Source organism: Cryptomeria japonica, chromosome 3 (genome assembly GCF_030272615.1).
Source record: "Cryptomeria japonica chromosome 3, Sugi_1.0, whole genome shotgun sequence".
In the NCBI taxonomy this organism is placed as follows: domain Eukaryota; kingdom Viridiplantae; phylum Streptophyta; class Pinopsida; order Cupressales; family Cupressaceae; genus Cryptomeria; species Cryptomeria japonica.
In genome coordinates, this window is record NC_081407.1 from 309,410,284 (window position 1) to 309,435,148 (window position 24,865).

The 24,865-nt window shown below is 36.9% G+C and overlaps 1 protein-coding gene across 1 annotated transcript; it reads right to left on the bottom strand.

Moving 5' to 3' along the window:
* Positions 1–6,515: 6,515 nt before the first annotated feature.
* LOC131874123 (secreted RxLR effector protein 161-like) lies at positions 6,516–6,968 on the bottom strand. Its single transcript, XM_059217365.1, has one exon. It carries the CDS (start codon positions 6,966–6,968, stop codon positions 6,516–6,518), a length of 453 nt encoding a protein of 150 aa, XP_059073348.1.
* Positions 6,969–24,865: the final 17,897 nt, after the last annotated feature.

Genomic DNA, 24,865 nt, shown 5'->3' on the forward strand with positions numbered 1-24,865 from the left:
ATATAACTGTTATTTCAATGAAATATTTATACCAATACTTTCTTTGGTGTTCAATTTTTAGAACCTTAGAAGAAATTATGGTGTTACAACAAAGGTATTAAGCATATTGAAGCATGAAGAACAAGATGGTTCCAATACTTGAGACATCATTTTTGTTAAACACGTATTTCAACTTAAATTGAAGGAAGAGACTATACTTCATGACTCTAATGTGTTTTGATCATTCAATTATGCAACAACATTTCCATTTCTTATTGTTATTACTATTAGAGAATAATCAAATTAACTCATGATTCAAGAACCATGCTACTAACAAAGGCAACCAACCAGTCATGTTTAATAGTTCATTTAATCACCAAAACCATGAAGGAGGAAATAGTGAGAAAATAAATAATTCATGGTTTAAGTTCTTATAATTATTATTATATATATATTTCTATAACAATCTCCTAAGTTGAGAAAATTGAATGTATTACAGCACATATAATATGAGACAAAAAAGTTACCAAAGATGATGGTGATTTAGTTGTTGTAGTTCTATCAAAAAGGAAAAAAAACATCTTCTATAGTATCTCTAGATAAAATATGTGACACTCAATAAACAAACATGCAAGATTAGCCAAGTAGGCATCATAATATGATAGATCCAAAAAACATGATTTGTCCCTTGAAGAAGAATTATTGAATTGTTGATGCAACTATAAATCCTATAGAAGTTGTAATAAATGTTGGAATCTCACTACAAATCACCATCAAATGAAGGTTAAATATTTCTATGCAATTGATGTATCCATAACCATACACTACATGCGTGTGACCTCCACCAAGGTCACAAAAATGCATGTAGCTAATGCTCCTATTGAAATCAAAGTAAACTATACAACTCATAGATCTCAAAATAGTTCAACTTGAATCTATGAAAACATGTTGATACAAACCTCCACTAGCAACAAAAAAACTAAGGCGGTATGCAAATTATTTTCATGAAAAAAAATATTAAATCCAAAACATCCTCAAATTCAAAACACTAGAAAACCTATGACTCCAAGGCAACTAAAAGTCAATGATGAAAGAATAATAAACAAACCTTTCTACATGCTCAAAACATGCATGCAAGTTTGAATTTCTTCGTTTGGACAACCTTGTAAATTTTTTCTTAAATCTATAACTTGCCAAAACCATACATGTGAAAGTTATCAATGCAAATATGAATCTATTAACACATTATGATCACTCAAAAATTACAACCAAAGATTTGTTGGTATTATGGATGACTTCGTCATGTGTTGTATTGGTTTTGTCATTGATGTCAACACTTATCTTCTTGGAGGTCTACATTGTTGATTTGGCACTATGGTTATATTGGTTTATTGTTGAACTAACATATTATGGTTAGTGGCTTATGCACAGTCACCAATATGTGTTCACTAGCAGGTTATATTGTTCACCGGTAGCAATGATGACTTGTTATCATCTGGAGATCATTTGGTTATGTCAAAGACATGGATTTGAAGTTTGTATTTGGTGTTTTTCTTATTGGTCTAATCGGATTGACAGATTTGCATTTACCGACATATAGGTCTAGGTTATGGACCGGTACATGTTATCTATTCCAGATCAGCACGACACGTTATGAAGATTGTTTATTGATTTGATAATATGGTAAATGTATTGAGCCGACATGTTGTATCACATCAAGACTTATTTTTAATTGATTTTAATTGTAATATCTTTAGTGAGCCGACCTATACATTTGGTCTTAGGTTTTGTATATATGATTGTAAGATCTTATTGAAGATCGAGATATAGGATCATGGTATGAGCGTGTTTGAATATTGAAGAGCGAAAATAAGCAGATCCTTGTGCGAATCACGCAGACATTATTTGAAGGTTGAAAGAAAGGTTATGAAGATGTTCAGAGCTTAAACCGGTATTGAATCCAGCATTGCAGATGCTATTTTGAGCAGTACATTATCATTGGATTTAACCATCCAATTGTGTAGTCAATGTGACTCCTATTTTGTGATTGAGTAGTGAGCTCTAGGCGGTTGGCCTTTCTACTTGTGCAGACCCCATTTGTATACACTTACTATTTGCAGTAGTATCATCTGATTGTGGGTAAGGTTTCCCATCGTGGTTTTTCCCTTATCAGGTTTCCACGTCAAAATCTCTGTGTCATGTGTTATGTATGTTGTTTCTTTTTCTGTTTTATGCATTAAGTTACACCAGAACTGCTATAACTGTTAAGTTGTTTTATCGACACTTAAGTTTGGTTTACCGACATCGAGTTTAAATTGGAATAATTTACATTTGGATTACAATTTATTGACAATTGGTTCACAACAGATTCACAAACCCCCCTCCACCCCCCCTCTCTCTCAGTTGTCCTTCCCGGTTCCTAACAAGATTAACTCTCTAAATGATAGAATATTACAAATTTGCACCTACCATATTGAAATAATATAAATCTATAACATGCAAGTAAACACATCCCAAATACTAAAGGGTTGTCTAAGACGTCCAAGACAACAAACAACCAACTCCAACAATGTAAGGATGAACTTTAAGGAAAATGACATGATCGATGATCCTATCATGATCAAGAAAATATTTAATTAATTCTGAAGCTCAAGTGTATTCCATTAATCCTTTTCACCTCCTTCTTAAAAATCCTAACCATAGTTAAAACGTCCAACAACTAAGAACAAATATTTCATTCCTAATTTTGAAGCTGAAAATGTGTAATGTTCATCCTCTTCACCTCTATCTTAGAATGCTAATCATATCTAAAAATTCTAACAACTCACCTCTATCACTATCATGATGAAACTCAAAATATTGTCTAGCCATCCAAGCTACATTTAGTTAGATTATGTTAATCTTTACAATTATCTTCAGAATTCCAACAACTCACCTCTATCATTACTATTATGAAACTCAAAATATTGTCTAGCCATCAAAGCTACATTTAGTTAATATATGTTAATCTTTACAATTATTTTTAGATTGATATTTCTCCATATACTTTACATAATATTTTTAAAATATAGGTATGCTAGTTATATGGTTACACTCAGAGCATGCAAGAACCTATGTCAATAAAAATAAAAATAAATAAATAAAATAAAATAAAATCATTTAATTTGACATGCACATGACCAACAATGATAGTGTAGTGGAGGTCAACGATCTGTTAAAAAACAAAAAACAAAATACAGTTTTTTTTTACGAAAATTCTATCCACTATGCACTATAAATACAATTTTTTTATTTTAAAAATGAAAAATTGTATTTACTATGCAATAGATGAAACTAACAAGGATAAACAAAAAACCATTGCAATATCATCTATTCCCTTTTTGAAATCAAAAGAGTTTGACATAGTGGAACTAAAGAGGTGTTAGGAATCTGAAGAATTGTGAGCCGGTATGTTTGAACCCAAAACTTGCTTACTTAGCATTGCCAGATGAATAGAATGAACCATGTTGAAATCTTATAGGATGATTAAGATTTGGTTTTTATTTGTATCCAATTGTTTCTCTTTGTTAATTTTTCAATTAGGGGCAGCTTTACTGAAGCTTATAAGAGCATCAAATTGGTTGAATTTCAGTTAGATGGGATAATCTAGAATCTCAGTCTATACTCAGGATATTCGACCGAACACTAAAATTCTTATATGTTGCATATGAAGCGATTTGCTTCTGGTATATCTCATCCATGATAAGGTTCTATTTTTCTCTAATTTACACTGATGAATTTTTCTCTTTTCTCTGTTTGGAGATTAATATCCTTAACAGAGGAACGCACACAAGAATGACAACATTCTAGACCATAAGCTCCCTGTCATGAATGTTTAATGAAATTGAAAAGTTAGTGATTGGAGAATTCTCAAGAAAATTAGAATAAATAGATTCTAATGAAAGAAACAATAAACATTAAGATATCTTAGAAATTCTATGAGCCTCCATAAATAAACTGAGAACTTAACAGTCCTGACAAATATGCAGTTCAACGAATCATATGAAGAGTACCTTGCATAGACAGATTCTACTTCCTATGATAGGCGTGTTAAGTTAGAACAAAATATTTAAAATATAACGCTTTCTCTCGAAGCAATCCTTTGTATGATGCTTTCAATTCTAACATATTTCCTTTTGGGCTTCTGTTGATTATAATTTATGGTTATCATTGTGTCTCTTATAGCCCTGTCTTAAAAACACAAGAGTTCCAATTATGCACCTCTTTGCATATATGTAATGATTGCTAACAAAGACATTACCAGTAGGTTTAATAGATCCAATGCACCTGCTTTACCTGTCTCAAGATTGTCTTCTCCTCAAACTCACTCTTCCCAGGAAGATAACTAAATGTCAATAACCAAACAGTTTTAAATATAAATTTTCTTAATTCTGTATATTGGGAACTAACAATTTTGTTGAAAAATGGAGAAGATAGTAATTAAGAATCAATAAAAATTGTACAATTCAATTGTCAAGGAATGCACCTCTTAACAATTGTACATATGTAATAGCTTTCAATATTTCTGCTGCTAAAATTTGCAGTCAGTTAAAATTATGGCATTTAATTTGTTCTGTTTTGTGCAGTAGATAGCAGTGCCACAATATGAAGGACAAGACACAGACTTGTCACTGTAGGATGAACTTTGAAATGGAATTTTTTAGAAAATATTTTAAGATAATAGTTGGTACGAGTTATTTATAATATATGTTTATTTTAAAATATGATTTTTAAATTAATCATATATGTTTTTATTTGACATTTCAGATGAGGATCACTTTCCATAACATCAATAAAAAAACCTATACAATTATATCTATGTACTTCATAATTTTGATAAGGGCTCTCAAATGAGGCTCTCATCCATATCATTTGAGCAAAACTCCTTTCCTTTGTAAGACAACATAATCTGCGTCCAAGTAAGCATCTAATGCTTCTTTATTATTATTTATCTTATATTATTCAGGTGCTTCTGTTGTATTGAGAAGTTTAAGTATAATCAGTACTGGGACTTTCTAGTAAATTTGTCTATCATATGGTCTTTCTCCATTTCAATATGTATCTTTTAAATTTACATTTTGAGTCTCCCATAGACTTATTTTTCCCGTTTGTGGTGTTCTATCCTGAGTGACTGACAATGGTGATGAGGTTTGGTGTTGAAAATGAAAGAGAATGACAAATGAAAATGGTAATGAAAGTGGGGCCACACGAAACAGCACGCTAAGTCTATGCTTAGTGTGTGCTATTTAAGCCCGGCCACACGTTTCTTGATAAGATTGGCCAGTGACCATGTGCTTTTTATGGTTACTATATTTTTCTCAGAACATATAAATTGTTACAAACAGTGGCCATATGTTTTTCACAAGCACGGTTTTGAAAACTTTGATCAAACAAACTCTAGTCAAATTGTATGTAGCGAACTTTTTAAACGTGGAGAAACCATCTTAACAAGTTGACAAAAATCTAGAAAAAGATAAATGCCTTTCATTTTTGTGCCACTGAATCTAATGTCTGAGCATTGTTCCTTTAATCATGGATAGCCAGTTATGACTTTGATCATTTTATTCTGTGACTTTTACAAATTTAGAGACTAAGTTCTACATATATTAGATGAAATGATAATAGTCAGGCTCTGGGAAGCGGATCAAGTGCCCTTGCGTTGCTCTAAGAGCAGAAAATTTTAATTGCTCAATTTGAAATTCAAGATCGTGGCTATCAAGAATCATCTATTGCATATATCCAGGGCCTTGAGATTCCAAAGTGGACTTCGTACAAAATCATCTGGGTATCGCATTTCCTGGTCAAAACTTTATCTGGTATTATTTTGTGAATCACTCATGGATTGCTTATAAAAGTGAAGCGAGAAAGAGAAATAGAATAACAGAACAATAAGGAAGAACAGAATATAAAACAGTTTATATTATGCCTTGATAATAAACAGAGCTGCCAGTGCTCTCTTGTAATTACATTTTTCATCAAAAAACAGGGTTCTTTTTTTCATTCCCTTTTAAAACAGAGTTCTATCTAGAGCAATGGAGAAGCTTCCAGAAAAGCACCAGAAAATCGAACCATCTAGATGCATCAAAAATGAAGTAGCAGAAGATTCGAGAAAGATGAGTGAATGCGGTGGTTGGAGTAGATAGGTTACGGGGGCAGGGGAGATTAGAAGAGTCCAGTTGGAGTCCACGTACGCCAACACTCCCCCTTAATCTTCACTGCCATATATGTCTACAATACCAATTCCTTCTCGGAGGTGTTCAAAAACATTCTTTGCAAGTGGCTTTGTGAAATGTCTGCTAGTTGTTCATTGGACCTGCAAAACTGAAGATATATGTCACCATTGTTCACCAATTCTCGAATAAAATGATATCTTGTATCAATATGCTTGCTCTGTTTATGAAAGACATGATTTTTAGATAAAGCAATTGCAGAATTGTTATCACAATAGATTTTCGTAGGTTCTTCTTGTTGATGCCCCAAATCTGAAAGTACTCTCCTCATCCATACTGCTTGGCAACATATTCTGCTTCAGCTGATGAGAGGGTCACAATTGGTTGTTTCTTTGATGCCCAAGAGATAGCACCGGAACCAAGATGAAAGATATACCGGGAAGTGTTTTTTCTATCATCTATGCTACCTCCCCAATCACTGTTTGTACATCCAATCAGTTTGTAGTCATTTGAAGATGTATATAAAATCCCAAAAGTCTTTGTTCCAGCTATATACCTTAAAATTCTTTTTCCAGCTTTCCAATGTGATTCCTTTGGTTTATCCACGAATCTAGAAATAAGACTAACCCCATACATAATATCCGATCTTGTGGCAGTTAGATACATGAGGCTGCCAACTAATCTTTTGAATGAAGTTGCATCAATACTAGGACTTTTGTCATCCTTACTAAGTTTTAAACCCAAAGCAATAGGTGTAGGTGTTGGATTCACATTTGTCATCTTAAATTTCTTCATCAAATCATTAGCATACTTGTTTTGACATATAAAAATGCCTTGATCATTTTGACTTACCTCCATGCCAAGAAAGTATCTCATGAGCCCCAAATCACTCATATCAAATTCTTTTTCATGGCGGCCTTGAATGAGTCGATGGACATGTTACCTGTGAATATCAAATCATCTACATACAAACAAACTATCAAGATTCTTTTTTATCATTCACTTTGACATACAAAGTTGGTTCATTGCCACACTTGCCAAAACCATTGTTCACAAAATCAGAATCTATACTGGTGTACCAAGCTCCAGGAGCTTGCTTCAAACCATGTAGGGCCTTTTTCAGTTTGTATACCTTATGTTCTCGTCCCAAAATTTCATAACCAGGTGGTTGATTTACATACACTTCTTCCAAAATGCTATTTAAGAATGCTGATTTAACGTCCATTTGGTAAACTTTCCATTTGTTTTGAGCTGCTACAAATAAGACCATTCTTATTGTATCCAATCTTGCCACGGGTGCAAATGTTTCATTGTAGTCTATACCCAGTTGTTGTGCAAAGCCTTTAGCCACTAGTCTTGCCTTGTGTTTCTCTACTTTTCCATCAGCATTATACTTTGTTTTGTAAACCCACTTAACTCCAATCACATCTATGTCTTTAGGAAGCTCAACTAGATCCCAAGTTTGATTCTTTTCAATGGATTGGATTTCTTCATCCATGGCTACAATCCATTTATCATCTTTAATAGCATCTTCAAAGTAAATTGGATCAGCTTGTATCAGGAATGCAAAATTAGTGCATAGATCATCATTTCCAGCCTCTTGGATTTCATCATAAATCTCTTTTAGACTACGTGTCTTCTTTGAAGTGTTTATGGATCTTGAACTTAGTGATGCAAGTATTGGATTAGAAGATTCACTGCTGTTATTACTTGCTGGTGTAGTAGCTTCGGAGTGCTAGGTGCTCTAGAAGGTGTTGTAGGTGCATTTTCTTGTGTGGTAGGATTCTCAACTTGAGTTTCATTCTCTTCATTCTCTTGTGGAACACTAGCTGCAACTGTAGTTGTTTTGTCTATGCTGTCATCCCATGCTTCTTCTTCAACAAACTCAATATCACGACTTATAATCAGCTTCTTTGTGATAGGATTGTCCAACTTATATGCCTTGGATTGTTCACTATATCCCACAAATATGCACTTCTCTCCTCTCATCTAGTTTCTTTCACAATTCTTGAGGTATCAAGGAGTATGCCACACAACCAAAAACTCTTAAACGTGATATGTTATGCTTCCTTTTGCTCCAGGCTTCTTTTGGTGTTTTATTTATCACTGCTTTTGTTGGACACCTATTTAATATGTATACCGAGCATGCAACCGCTTCCGCCCAATACTCATTTGGTAGATGTTTTGTTTTTATCATGCTTCGTGCCATTTCCATAATTGTTTTATTCTTTCTCTCAGCTACTCCATTTTGTTGAGGAGTATACCTTGTTGTAAATTGTTTATTTATGCCATTTTCTTTGCAAAATTTCTGAAAATCAATTGATATGTACTCTCCACCTTGATCAGTTCTCAATGTTTTAATATAGTATCCACTTTCTTTCTCAACTTTTGCCTTGAACTCCTTAAAAACAACAAATACATCTGATTTATATTTCAAGAAATAAACCAATACTTTTATGCTGAAATCATCAATAAATGTCAAGAAATAAAGCTTTCCACTTATGGAAGGTGTTTGCATAGGTCCACAAATATCTGAATGTACTATCTCAAGTGGATGTTTTTCCCTATAAGACTCCCCAACTAGAAATTGTTTTCTATGTTGCTTTGCCAATATGCAACTCTCACATGCGGTCTTAAGTGACTCTATTGGTGGCAACCCATATACCATTTTCTTCTTGTATAACAGTTGTAACCCTTTGAAGTTTAAATGCCCAAGCCTTAAATGCCATAACCAAGTTTCATTTTTATATGAGGAATTGAAAGCTAATTCAGCAACCTTTTGCAATCCTTGTGGCTCTACAAATAGTTCACTTTGAATTCTTAATGGAAACATCCTATTTTTTGTCATTTCAACTTTTGCAATCAGCGTATTGCTTGGTTTCTTGTCTAGAATCACACAGTCACCATTTTCAAAGTATATTCTATATCCTTTTTGCACTAGTTGTCCAATGCTTATGAGGTTGTGTTGCAATCCAGGAACATAGTATATATCATAAATATGCTTCTCTTCATCTTGCTTAGTTCTTATGTTAATTGACCCTTTGCCCATGATTGAAACTCGTTGATCATTTCCCAATTTTACTTCTGATTTTACTGAATCATCCATTGTTGCAAACATCTCCTTATTACAACTCATATGATTACTACAACCGCTATCTAGGAACCATACTTCTTTGGAACTCTCTTGTGCTACATTGCATGTTATCAATATGGTGTCTTGCTCGCTAGTGTTTGTCTAGTTTTCATTTGTAAAATGTGCCTTTTGCTTGTTCATATCATATTGTTTCTTTCTACATTCTGATGCAAAATGTCCAAGTTTTTTGCAATAATAACATTGGATGTTTGATTTATCATACCTTTCTCCTTGATGATGGCTATGAGAATGACTGCTCCCCCTTCCTCTTTTTGGTGTAGAATGGGCATGTGAGCTCGATGTTGGTCTTCTACTTTCAAATTGTGTAATTTCTCTTCCTCCCCTTGGTGTTAAATTTCCTCTACCTCTGTTGTGATTTGATCTCCCTCTTGTTTTGCCAAATGAAATTGAGTCTTGAATGCATTTTCCAATGATGATGTCCTCTTTGCTCATGCACTAAGAGTGACCCCATTAATTCATCTACTGATAGTTGAGAAAGATCTTTGGCCTCTTGAATGGCTATTACAACTGCATCAAACTTGGCAGGTAGACTTCTAAGTATTTTCTCTACAATCTTTTGATCTTCAATAGTGTCTCCATAGGACCTTACCTGATTTACTGTTGACATTGCATGAGTGAAAAATGAATCTATTGAATCTGAGTCCTTCATTTGCAGATTTTTAAAATCCCTTTTAAGTATTTGTAATTTTGCCATTATTACCTTGCTTGTGCCTTGGTATGCTGTTTGTAAACTGTCCCATGCTTGCTTTGATCTTGTGGCAGCTGCAACCTTTGGAAAGATTGATTCCTCCATTGCTTGTTGAATGAAAAATAGTGCCTTTGCATCTTTCTTCTTGTTTTCCTCTAGCAAATCTTTCTCAGCTTGTGAAAGTGCTTGATATGCTTGTTGATTTGTTGGTTCAGGGAACCCATTTTCAACAAAGTTCCAAATACCCTGGGAGCAAAATAAAGTTTTCATTTTAATACTCCAATAGTCATAATTTTTGCCATTAAAAATTGGAATCTGTGGTTGTGAAATACTTCCACTTGTTCCTGCCATGATTTTTCAGAATAAAACTTGTCTCTACTCAGTATATCTTCAACCTTTTTCCTTTTTACGTCTTCTGATCTCTTTACCCCTTTAATGATTTCTTCTGACTTCCAAATTTCTATTTGCAGCCTTTAAACAACCCTCTTTTAATTCTGGAATCTTCTCTATTTTCAAATGGCTTTAGTGGTGGCTTCTACTTCCATATAGTCCCTCTGCAGATTCAACACTTGTTCAAGCCAATGCTCTGTCTTTCCCTGACTTTGGTAACAGCTTTCTCCTTTTGCATCTTCAAAGCTTCATGCTCAATCTTGTTCTCCGTTCAAGGTGCGACTTCTTCTTTCTGCTGAGATCTTACTTTTCACTTAATCCTTGACAATGATGGCTGGAGAAAAATTCTCTGTGGCGGTTTCTCCCACTGATTCCTCTTAATCATTAATGGAAGCAATTTTATTAAGAAGGCAGCTACAACAACTTGTCTTTCTTGCTTAGCTTCTTAGACTGATGCAATTGAACAAAAGACTTCCCAGCCCTATAGAGATAGTTAAGGGTAACGGGATGCAAACTTTTACAATATAGAAGACATAATATGGTCGCCTCAATCCGATTGGAAGCTTTTACGCAGAAAACTACAAAGGAATTTCAACAGTCGATAGCCTCTCCATTCGTAGCCTATACAACTGATACAACACATACCATCTGGCTCTCCAGACTAATAAACCTTCTGCTCTGGTACCAGTCTGAAAGGAGAAAGAGAAATAGAATAACATAACAATAAGGAAGAACAGAATATAAAACAGTTTATATCATGCCTTGATAATAAACAGAGCTGCCAGTGCTCTCTTGCAATTACATTTTTCATCAAAAAAAACAGGGTTCTTTTTTTCATTCCCTTTTAAAACAGAGTTCTATCTACAGCAATGGAGAAGCTTCCAGAAAAGCACCAAAAAATCGAACCATCTAGATGCATCAAAAACGAAGTAGAAGAAGATACGAGAAAGATGAGTGAATGCGGTGGTTGGAGTAGATAGGTTACGGAGGCAGGGGAGATTAGAAGAGTCCAGCTGGAGTCCAGCTGGAGTCCACGTACGCCAACAGGAACCGTTCAAATTGCGAGGAGTTTCAAGAAGTTCCAATGCAAGAATGATTTACTTGATTTGGGGTGTACTGATTACTTTGTAGTTTGGCTCTAAATTTACTGTCATCTTATCAGGCATGATTTACTTGATTGGGGGTGAACTGATTTCGTTCTTGATTGGTTCTAATTAAACTTAGTATAATCCAATGCAAGCATGATTTACTTGATCTGAGGTGTACTAATTTCTTTGTAGTTTGGTTCTAAACTTAGTATTTAAATGATTTGTAGAGTTACATAATCTGTCTGCGTGAGGAGGAATGAGCAGCTCAGATTACATGCTGACCAAATACATAGAAGTTCATGGTGACGATCGTTGGAGTTCACTTCCCCATAATACAGGTTTGTTGACAAAATAGAATCCATGATTATTACTTTTTTTATTGTCTACTTGAGAATTAGCATTTTGATAGATTGGAATGAAAATAGAGTAACATGATTTTGAATCAGGTTTGCTTAGGAGGGGAAAAAGCTGATGAAGAAGAGCTTATAATCAGAATGCGCATTCTGGTAGGAAACAGGTATGATTCTAGTTTGAGTTTTGGTTATTGGATTAGGAATATTGGGACTGAGTTTTAACAATGGCCTGAAAACAAATTATAAAGAAATTTCCCTAGTTAACCGATAACGCTGCCGCTAATAACAATGGGTTGATTAAGGCTGTTGAACTTTAGATATCACTCTCTCTTCTTGAAATTTATTCAGGGCCACCCTTAAATAGATCATGGATATGTTCTCTTAACGTGTTAAGTCTTTACCAGCATGTTGGTAGATTCTATGTCAAACAAAACATCACAGGCTAATGATATATTTCTTTGAATTGATTTTATAGATTGTCTCTCTTTTGTAAGGATTCACAATAACTCTAGCCTCACACTAATCTAGAGTTCACTTAACTTATACCCATTGCAGTAACTGACGATTATACGAGCGGAAAGGTCGGATATTAACTAGTAAAATTTAAGTTTTGATTTGTACAAATGAATTTGTATAGTGGTTGATGTAATTTGGCTAACAGTTTTCCTCCTCCCTCATTGTTTTACAGATCTAGCACAATTTCATAATTTACTTTTTTATACTTTTTAGGATGTAGTAAGGATCTATTCTATAATCTCATAGATATGGGCAACTCATTCATTTAAACATCATACATTTTAATAGTTAATTTTTTCTATCTTATATCTATCAAAACTGGTAAATAGTTTTGTTTTGTTTTTTTGATAAAAGTGGATGAAACCACTAAAATTATATTAGAAATTGTGGTTTTTTTTTACAGGGGTTTGGTTCAAAGAGCACTAAAGGGAAAGAACCAGTAAGAAAAGCCTTCAGTATTGCTCAAGAAAACGTAAGCCTATCTACCCATTACAAAAGCCCATAGGCACCCAAAAAAAAAACCCCAGATACATAGCCATCCACATTAGATATAAAGGAAGCTGTCATAACCAGCATAGAAGAGAACATCTCAAAATAGAAACAATGCCATCCAACCAAAAGCAGTGTCATCAACCCTGAACACGAGTCCAGGGCTCTGAATAGAATAAAACTCACAACCAGAAGAGATCCTAGAATAAGTGAACCTGCCAACACAAAAATGGTGAGCAAACATATGACAATCCAAATAAAAAGAAGAGAGGGATGATGAAGACACTGAGGAAGCAGAATAAGACCGACCCATAAGGTAATCCAGAGCAACAGCCAAAGAAATAACAGCAGGATAAGAAACCATCTGAAACACTATCCTAATTGCAATTTCCAGTTCCTCAAAAATAGCCACCAACCACCAATTTTAACAAGAACTCTCCACAACAAACAGAGCATTTTGTGTTAGAAAAATCAAATGCAAAGAAAGAATGGATACCATGACTACAAGCCACCGTGAATATAAAAGAGGAAGAGATAACCAAAACATGATTAGCCCTCCAATGCAAGAAAAGGCAGCTCACAAGAAAATGAGCAAAAAATGCAGGAATGACCAACAAATGATGAAGCATATTCATGCCACAAAACACAACCTCCTGGCACCACACCCCCAATCATGAAACATGCAACTCCCCAAAGATATGAACAAATACGATGCCAGGTGATTAGAGAATGATGGGACCAGCCAACTAATCATGACACAAAACCCCCGCCAAATAGCCACCAAGCCCAGACCACAAAAGATAATGATTAGCAAATAATGCAAAAGATCGAACATAAATATCTATGACAAATATATATGATTTCTAACATACATTGAATACTTTATGATTAGATTATTACCCGACACCATTCCGCACAAAAAACAAAGACACATCATCAAAAGAGTCTGAGATACCCACCAACAAGATATCCACAAGTGAAAACAAACAACCAATCGGAACATACATTAGACATAACAAAGACCCCCCAAACACCAATCAATGAAAAAACCCGAAGTACAAAAAGAAATGGAAAAGGTACCAGCCAACCCAAAGTTGCCCCATCACCCTCCATACTCAGCGAGGAGATACTACCGGATATACCTACAACAAAGATATTGCCATAAGGCAGGACAACATCCTCCCTGTAGCCATATACGAAAGAAAAACCACACCCAACAAGGAGAAGGGAGAAGACAACACCAGAAACTAAAGAAAAAGATAGCACCCCAGCAGGAGAAGCCACAACATCCTCCAGGCTCCATGAGGAAATTCTAACTGGAAATATCAACAACAAAGATATTGTCAAGAAGAGAAACACCCTCACTATAGATACTTAAAGAAGAAAACCACATCCAACATAGAAGATGAGGGAGGCTTTTAAATAAATATCCTACTAAGCAAGAAGCTTAATGCAGGAGGCTGGTATGTCCGAAGGAAGAACCTCTAAGAAATCAGCACCCTCAGCAATAGCCTTATTAGCCAAAAAATCCACAATGACATTGATCTCCCTGTAACAATGAGAGATGGAGAAAGTGGAAAAGCACTTCAATTGCACAAAAATGTGATCTAACAAATACTGTAAATGCCAAGAGAGACATTTTTTGGCAACAACCGCCTGAAAAACCAACATTGAGTCACCTTCAATAATGTCTTTAATATTCAAAGAGATAGCGAGATCAAGCCCAAAGGATAAAGCCTAGAACTCAACTACATTATTAGTACCCTGACCAATATATTTTCCCACAGCTTTGATGATCTTAGAAGAATGATAAAAAATGACCACTCCAATAACAGACCTTCCCGGATTTCCCTTAGAAGCCCCATCAAAATTTAGCTTGAAAGTAAACTGGGGGGGGCTCCATTTGGCCATCTTACGTTTAACAAGAGAAGATAGACCATCTGATATAGCCCCATGAGAAGCCATTAGACGAAGAGAACCCCATTTCCAAGTGACCCAATTATCCCAATGAGAAAAAGACCTGAGGTGATCTAAATTTTTATGGATGTAAGAAAGCACCACCTCACAAATGGAGGATTGAATTTTGCCAATCACATCAACAAGAGTAGCAGATTTATGTTTAAAGATCCTATATTCCTTTCAAGCCAGAGATTCCAGATCACCAGTGATGGAGCCACAACCCAAAGAGATGAATAAAACGAAGAGGAGAACAACAAGGGCCAGGCCATGAAGTGCGAAAACAGATTGGGACAAAGAGCAGAAGACCAACCAATCATGCCAAAAAGCCAATACCAACACTCACGAGCGAAAGGACAAAGCAGAAAAAGATGGTCCATGGATTCCATACAATATCCACAAAAAACACAAGGGAATATTGTTGTAATCCCAAGCCTGTCCAATCGCATCCTAGTGAGAACTTTATCCTGGACTGCCAACCAAGCAAAAGACCCCCGCCTTAGGAAGACAAGCCGGATGCCAAAACAGTTTAGTGTGCCAGAAGAGAGAGGTTGAAGAAGCCTGAGACAAAGAATTATAACCATCTTTTACTAAATACGCACCTGAACCAAGGAATCCTCCTTATCTTGAAAGACAAGAGGTCTTTTCAAAGTTCTTCCATAAAAGCAAGTCTAAGGTCGTTAGCAATAGGCAAGGAGGAATATTCTTCCATTTAGCTACTAAATATGAACCTGTAGAAACAATATCAAAATAATCTGCAACAAAAGCCCCCAAAGATCCAATAAAATATCGGGCAAAGGGGACCAATCTTGGATAGCTGAAAGACCGGGATACCCATTCCAAACTTCATCCCAAAACCAGGCCTTCTTCCCATTATGAACAACCCAAGAAAGATGTGGTAAAATAACCATCCTACAAGAAACCAAAGAGTTCCAAAATGCAGAACCCTTTGGAAGAGACGTAGCAGTAAAAATCCTTTCTCTAGAGGCTCCCCTTAAATACTTAGCAAGCATGATGGAAGCCCATTTACTTAAAGGGTCTACATATAACTTCCACACTAGTTTAGCCCCTAGAGCTTTATTTTGAGCAACTAAATCACGAATACCCATGCCACTCAATTCTTTAGGACGACAAATTTTGTCCCATGCAAGAAAAGGAATCTTCTTTCTACCTCCCACATTATCATTCCAAAGGAAGGACCTAAGAGAAATCTTAATGTCCTTAACAACTTTAGGGGGAGCCTGCATAATAGACAACAAGTATGTAGGGATGGCACCTAGAACTGATTTAATTAGAAGGATCTTACTAGCCATCATAAACCACTTGTGATTCCCGGAGGATATTCTGGAAGTGATCGCATGCACAACTTTATCCCAAAAGGAGGTCTTTTCAGAGCGCAGAAAGAAAGGAATGCCTAAATACTTGCAAGGAAAAGTCCCTACTTGAAAACCCCAAAAGCGGACGAGTCTATCTATAACTAGAGGAGAGACATTCACAAAGAAAACTTTCTAGTTATTAACCTTCTGTCCAGAAAATGCAGCATAATCAAAAATAATTTTCTTTATAACTCTAGCTTCCCTCAAAGAGGCAACCCCAAACAGAAGTGTATCATCAACAAACAAAAAATGAGATTGTGAAGAAGGAAGGCCATCAATTTTGACACCCGACCATAAACCAAATGCCATAGCATTAGAAATGGCCCTACTTAACGCCTCCCCCAAAAGAATAAACAAAAAAGGGGAGAGGGGATACCCTTGCCTAATTCCCCGGGAGGAAGCAAAGAACCCCGATGGAGAACCATTAATCAATACTGAGAAATGGGTAAAAGATATGCATGAAAACACCCATTTAACCCAACAGCGCGAAAACCCCAAACGATTCAAGACAGCAACAAAGGACTGCCAATTGACACGATCATAAGCCTTAAGCATGTCTAGTTTAAGGATCATGGCAGGAACCTTTTGTTGCGATATGGAGTGCAGAATTTCATGAGCTACAATTGCACCTTCAGATGTCTCCCTACCAGGAACAAAGCCACCCTGCTCCATGGAAACTATCCGAGGAAGGAGCCTAGAAAGCCTAACCGAAATTGCCTTAGTAAAATTTTTATATAAAGTAGTACACAAAGCAATCGAACGAAATTCAAAAAAAGAGCTAGGATTATCCACTTTTGGTATAATAGCAATAAGAGTAGTATTAAGCTCTCTCAATATCGACCTATTTCTTCTAGACTCTTCCAGGGCTAACAAAACATCATTTCCTATAAAATCCCAACACTTCTGAAAAATAGAGCTGTAAAACCATCCGGACCCGAAGCCTTTTTCGGGTGCATGGAAAAGACTATCTCTTTCAGCTCTTCCAACCAAAAGGGAGCCATAAGCATCTTATTATCCTCATGAGACACTAAAGGGGAGATCGAATTTATGAAAGCATTATCTAAAGCAACAGGTTCAGCCGTAAGCAAAGACTTAAAGAACCTAACAACTTCAGAAGCAATATCATCCTCATCAAACAAACTTTTTCAATTAGAATCAATAATGCACGAAATTCTATTGCGAAGCCTCTTAAGCTTAGAAGAAGAATGGAAAAACTTAGTTTTTCTATCCCCTTCGGATAACCAAAGGTCCTTAGACTTCTACCTCCAATAAGATTCTTCCCTAGCCAAAACCTCACTCAATTGAAGATTCAAAAAATTAAGCCTATCATAAGAGAGAGAGGACATACCCAAATTAATGATACTCTTATTAAGCTACTCAATTTCTTCCTGAATCCTAGCCTTTTCTCCAAATATATTCTTGAAGTGTGCCACATTCCAATCCCTAATCTTATGTTTTAAGAAAGCCAGTTTCTTAACAATCTGAAACATCCTAGACCCAGGAATAAACGGGGCAGAAAGCCACCATTGTTTTAATGAAGGCAAGAAAGATTGATCCCTAAACCACATAGGCTCAAACTTGAAAGGTAATTTCCTAGGGGCCCTATCCTCAAGAATAGAAAACAAAATAGGGAAATGATCGGACCCAGTGAAAGGGAGAACAGACGAAACAAAATCCTCACCCGAATTAAACCAATTTTTAGAAACCAAAAACCGATCCAGTCTTTCAGAGATTTGACAAAAATCTCTCTGCATGTTAGTCCAAGTAAATGGCCCATGAAGAGGTTTACAATCAACCAAATTCAAAGAATGAATAAAGTGACAAAAATCTGAGATAGAGTGCTTATTAGGGATGATTCCCCCAGCCTTCTCATCTAAACCAGCAATAGCATTAAAATCACCCCCAAACATCAAAAAGGCATTATGCAAAGGAGATGCAACTGAAGCCAAAAATTCCCAAAGTTTCCTTTTTTCCAACACCCCAATCGGGCCATAAACATTAAAAAGCCAAAATTTTGAGTTTGATAACCTACTCTTAACCAGACCAAGCATCCAATTAGGTGAGGAAGCAATTAAGGAGAAGTACACACAGGCATTTTTCCAAAGGACCGCAAGACCATCTGAAGCACCTGAAGAGGAAGATGCACTAAATTTCCAAATTTTCCAAGAAGAGAATAACCTATCAGCAAATGATAAACTTCACTTAGTTTCTTGTAACATCACCACATCACACTTCATTAAGTCCAACTGAGACTTAATCAAGCGTCCTTTGTTAGGGGCATTTAAGCCCCTAACATTCCAAGATATAATCCTCATTGGCCCAGAGGGGAGGCATCAGCTCCCCTCGAAACACACAAAGAAACCTGAGAATCTTTGCCTACCAGGAAAGCCTTGTGAAGACTTATCTTAGAAGCCAAAGCTCTTGTAACCGGCGGGCTAAAGGGTTTTCTTGATCGTTTCTTTATGGAAGACTCCAAAGAAGAAAGAAGAGTTGATTGAATGCCCACATCAATTTCTAATTTAGTCTTGACATGCTTAGGCTTACGACCTCTTTTACCAAGAGTGGACAAAGGTGAAGTAGGGGAAAGGGGGGACTGAATCAAAGGAAACCCATTGAGACCTGTTGTGACCATTTCACACATCGCCCCATTAGAATGGGGACCCCCTCTTTTGTTTTGGGTTTTGCCTTCTCTTTGCTTGTTTTTCTCTCTGCTTTTAGGTTTTTGAGTGAGTGAGTGGTCTGTCTGAGCTAGCTGGATTAGGGATGAACCTTGGAAGCTTAGTATTAGGGTTTCATCCGAGTTAAGTCTAATCAAATTTTGCAAAATTGTTAGTACACCTGAGGATTCAAGATTGTCAGAGTGAGGTTTTCCTTTTAGGAGAGTCAAATTGGTTAGGTCAGGGAAAGGACAGGTCTCAGGTCAGGTCTAGATTGAATATGGGTTTTTTTGGGTAAGGTCCAGTTTGTTTCTAAGTCTGAATTAGTTAAGCATGGTTAGTAAGGAAAGTGAGTCTAGTCGGCCAAGTTAAATGGGGAATGAAATGGACCAAGAGCCTAAAAATGTCAAATTCGCTCCTGACCCTTACTGAGGGTCTAGGGCGAAATACCTTGTAGACTGGATTTCCTTCACAATTTTGACTAAGTTTTGACATGTTTGAAGGCGAAATTGTGTGTTCTTGCCTGGAGAAGTTTTTGATTGATTTTGGAGAGAAAGAGGATGCCTGAAATAGGATATTCGCTCCTGACCCTTGCTGAGGGTCCAGGGCGAACTTCATTCTAAACACAATTTCTTGTTTTTGGATGGATTTGCTAACTAGTCCCTGGCCTTGAAAATGACCTGACTTTGCCTTGTGAAGTGGTTTGAGACTTGAAAATTGAATAGCTTAGCCTGGAATGAAGATTTTGCTCCTGACCCTTGCTAAGGGTCCAAGGCAAAAATTTTATATAAGCTTTTTTTTTCCACTAATTTTGGCTAACTTGTTTTGTGCAGGGTCTCCCGGATGGAAGATTGGACGTCACTTGATGCAATTGAAGGTTTCAAAGCATGAAAATTGATGAATTTTGGGCAATAAAGGCAAATTCGCTCCTGACCCTCTCAGGAGGTCCAGGGCGAAATTCCTTCAATCACCTGTTATCCTGGCAAAATCAAGGCAAGCTTGGGTATGGATGGGAGAGGAATGGTGTTTTCTTCCTTGGAGAGGATAAATCAACTTGAAGTGATGATGGAACAAGCATGAATTGAGAAATTCGCTCCTGACCCTGCCCAAGGGTCCAGGGCGAAAATTTCTATTGGAGTCATCTCTGGCCTTGTTTGGTCAAATTGAGGTATTTAAAACATGAACGAATGATGAAATGAACATGATGAAGCCCACAAACTTGTTTGAAGATGAAAGATGAAGGAGTTTTGCCCAGGAAAGGCAAATTCACTCCTAACCCTTGCTGAGGGTCCAGGGCGAAATTCCTTTCAAGAGCATTTTTTTGAGTTTTCTTGGACATGAAATCCTATTCATAGCATATTACAGGGTGAGATCTTACTTGGCAAAGAGGTTTCAAGGTGAAAAGTGAAACATTTTGGTCAAAATTGCAAAATTCGCTCCTGACCCTCTCAGGAGGTCCAAAGCGAAATTCTCAAAAACACATTTTCCTTGCAAGGTCAAAGTGATTTTTATGGTTGGAGTGGATGTGAAAAGGTATGTTTTACCCTTTGAAGATAATTTGGATGGCCAAAAAGAAGCAACCAAGCCAAAAAAAGGAAAATCGCTCCTGACCCTTCCAGAGGGTCCAGGGCGAAAATTCTAAAACCTATGTTTTCCTCCAAAGTTTGAACGAAGCTAAGCCTAGGCATGGGTTTAAAATGATGTTTGAATTGCCTTGAAGTGAAGAAGGATTGTTTGGGAATGAAATTTTTGAAGGCAATTATCAAAATCGCTCCTGACCCTTGGAGAGGGTCCAGAGCGAATTTCCAAGGTTCTCTCCTTTTTTGTAGAATTAAGACAAAAATCTTGCTATATCTTCCTTGGATAGGAGAAGGACACGACGTGTTATGCCTTAGAGGTGATTTAAAGTCAAAATAATGAAGGAATATGCTTAAAATTCAAATGTTGCTCCTGACCCTTGCAGAGGGTCCAGGGTGAAAATCACAAAAACTACCTATTTCTTTGAAGATTTTGCTAAGGCAAGGATGCACTAAGGTAAAGATGCCCTTTAAGATCATGATGGGTAGTGGTTTGCTTCAAAACTTGATGATTCTAGGCCAGGAGAAGAAAAGTCGCTCCTGACCCTTGCAGAAGGCCCAGGGCGAAAATTTGAAAAACCTCCACTTTGCCCTGCAGAAACAAAACAAGCTTGAATGAGTGGATGAGGAAGGACATTACCTAACGATGAATGAAAGATTCGAAAGAAGTTGATGAAGGAGTAAGCCTAAGGAGAAAAGGTCGCTCCTGACCCTTGGAGAGGGTCCAGGGCGAAAAACACCAAAATCACACTTTTTCTCCTAAGTTGGATAGAATTAAGTCTGGAGTTCAGTGCGAAGACCTATTTGAGATGCCTTGAAGAGATTTTGAACTTTGAAAAATGTCAATTTTGAGCCAAATTATGAAAGTCGCTCCTGACCCTTCCAGAGGATCTAGGGCGAAATTCCTCTAAAAATATTATTTCCTTCAAGATTTTTTATGCAGTAACTCAGTGGTGCAAGGAAATAGGTCTTGGAAATTGTGTTGAGAGTTCAACAATCAAGCTAAGGTGGATTATAACCTGAAATGAGAAAATCCATCCTAGCCCTTCCAGAGGGTCCAAGACAAAATCCACATTTCCACCTAAATTCCTCATGCAGAATACCAAAATTTGAAATGCAAGACCTTAATTGGATATGAATTCACCCTCCAGGAGATTTTAGAGTCAAGATATGAAATATTCAAGGCTAAATTTGGAAAATCGCTCTCGACCCTTGGAGAGGGTCCAGGGCGAAATCATTAGCAAGCTTCATTGAGACCTTGATAAAAAAATTGATATTCTCCAGTTTGCACTAAATCACCAAAATTGTTAAATTTGGGACATTTGGAAAATAAAATTTAAATTCGCATTAAAGTAGAGGCATTTTAATTTAATAAATTAATTTTTGACCTTGAAATAATCAAAACGAGCATCTTGGAGGCATCTAAAATTAATTTTTTAACTTAAAATTTATCAAAAAAGCACTCAAAGCATTATTTTGCCTTTATTTGGCAAGTCGGCCCACATTTTTAAAGGTTTTATTTATTTTTTTACCTCTTTATTGGCAAGTTGGCCTTGGGGAAACAAGAGGTGAGCGCTCTATATAATGGGGAGGCTTTGTTCAAATTTTAATCATTCATTCATCCCTTCTTTAATGCGAAGTTGAAGTGCGAATTGGAGGAGCAAAATATAGCATGTTTGGGGCGAATTTCTAATAAGTGTGGATACTAAGGAGGGTGGAATTTATTCTTTTAAAGCTAGAGGAGGCGCAATCCATCCAAGGGAGGACTATAATCTAGGCCTTGTCTATCAAAGCCTAGTTTTCTTTCATCATTGTCAAGTTTTTTTTTGAGTACTCAAGGGGAGGTATGGCAAAATTATCTTAATATCGTCTAAGTGTTGATTAGTTAATTAGGAAATGATAATTCTAGATTTATCATGAAATTTCCTAATTAATATCTTAAATCCTCTTTTTGAGTCTTATTTTCTACCCTTTAATGCTCAAGGACTAATTTTGAAATGTTGTGTAGGTGTCATGATGGCAACTCCAAAGGCTGGAGTATCTACTAGTCGCCCGGCTTTCATCAAAGAAGATCAGAAGAATGACAAATTGGAGACCAGGATCGTGTCCAAATGGAGTAATATCGGAGACACCAACTTAGGCAACTTCAACGTGAAGAAGTTTCGAGAGGTCCCCTACATTGGCAAGCCATCCCCTGTTGCGAAGAGGATAATTGAAAGTGGCATCATCAAGGTTGTAGGTTTCCCTCCTACTGTCAAATGTCATGAGCTGATGATCGAGTGTGCCCGCCATTATGACTCACAATCAAGGACGATCGTATCCAAAGGAAGGGAACATCTTAGCTTACCTTTCAGAGGAAGCTATAGGTGAAGCTCTTCATCTTCCAGAACATAAAGATATGATTTACAAAAGCTTAGAAGGAGCCAGGTCAATCTATGAAGATGATCCCGATACTTGTCTGAATCTCATCAATAAGAATTGGTTGCTCAAAAGTCGGCCTCGCCTGAACAAGATTCCCAATACACCGCATAGGATCAACTTCCAGGAGGAATACAAAGATTTGATAACTTTGCTCAATCGAGTTACGGGGGCTCCTCAAGCTTTCTACTTCGAAAAGTGGATGTTCTTCTTCATTCAAGTGATAGTCCAAGGAAAAGGAATGCTTCATTGGGCTAGAATTATTAGCAATTGTCTAGATGTGCAGTTGAGAAGGTTAAGACCCACCAAATCGTTCCACATGAGCTCATATGTTATATATGCCTTAATCAGGAGTTTCGAGTATGCAGGGCTACCTCACAGAGGAGTGATTGGAAGAGGACCCGAAGAAATGAGAGTTTGTGATTCTTATGTTCATCTGCATCATCCGCCTAGAAGTGACTACAAGTTAGTCAATGACACCTTCACGATGAACATTACTAGGATATTGCAAGGTGGGATTCACAATCGTTTGTCTCTCGATGCACAAGACCTTGTGAAGAAGTATGGTGCATGGTTCATCCAATTTCAAAAGTTCACATACATCAAAATTCAAGGGTGTCCTTCACCTCCCTACATGTTGCCAAGATATCCAACAGACAGGATAGTGCTACTTGAGGTGACTAGACAGTTGGCAGCTTATGCAAAGGCATCTAGACACAAGCATGGAAATGGAATTCCCGTGCCCATCATATTGGGGAATTCAGTTGAAGTGTGTCCTAACACTCAAGCCTCAGAAGATGCAGAGAAGGAATTATCTTTATACTCATTCTCATTCTTTGCCTCATGGGAGAATTTTGATCCTCATGGTTATATGGAGGAGACAGTCGGTAGGAAGTACAAGCATGAGTTTCAGGTGGAGGACTTTTGGATGAATCTCCCAAGTGATTAAAAGAAAGATGCATTCCCAGCTACCCTTAGATCTCATCAAGAAATGCAAAGTTTATAGGGTAGCTGATCAGGCCCAATATAATGGTAGATACCTCCAGTCATCTTACGAGAAAGAAGACAAGGAAGTGAAAATAAATTGGAATGAGCCTGAGGTTTTAGACCTGAGAGCTTTGATGGCTCCTGTTTTATCATGCACTCGCAGATGGGTGGATGTACAGCATCAGAAGTTGAAAGAGCAGAATGTATCAATGACATTCACTTTGGAGGCAAGACCAGAAGAAGGCGAAGCAAGCGTGAGTGAGAATACTTCTCATTCCAAAGGCTCAAAGAGGAAAGAAAAACCTAAGAAAAGGGAATCCACCAGGAAGAAGCAGAAGACAAAACCTGATCACCCACCAAGCACATCTTCTCGACATGAAAAGAAGGCAGATCAGGAGAAGATGGTATATGAAATTGATGAGTCTATGGAATCCATGGTGCAAAATGACAAGCAAGAAAAGGGACAGACACCTCAACAGTCGTCGAGTCAATCTCCCCAAGTTGATGCTAATGAGATACATGAAGAGAAGAATGATGATGAAGCAACATCTCCTTTCCGAGAGGATGGACCACTGCTTAAAGAAATACAAGTAAAGGAAACAAGATCCGCCATTCCGGATTGGTTAAAAGAGAGACTGACAAGGGTAGTTGTGGTTGAAGAGGAAGAAGATGTATTTGATTTAAAAAGCCTTATAGGGAGTTCTCAAGAAGTGATAGAAAAGAGGAAGGCCACAAAAATGTCCAAGGTAATTCGAGATGAGACAGGATCCAGGAAATTGCAAGTAGCTACGCCAGTAGTGTACAAATATGAGGGTGAGATTCTTGCAGATGAGTATGACTTAGAAACATTTGAGCTCAGTCCACTTACCACCGAACAAGCAATGGAAGAGGCAACCGATTCATTTGAAGCACTTAAAGACAAACTTAAAGAAGAAATGGAAAAGAATAAGAAGCTTGAGAGAGAGGTTGGTGCTTGGAGAGGCTATTTTAGTCATCTCAATCAGCCCTTGAGACGTCAGGATCCAGCA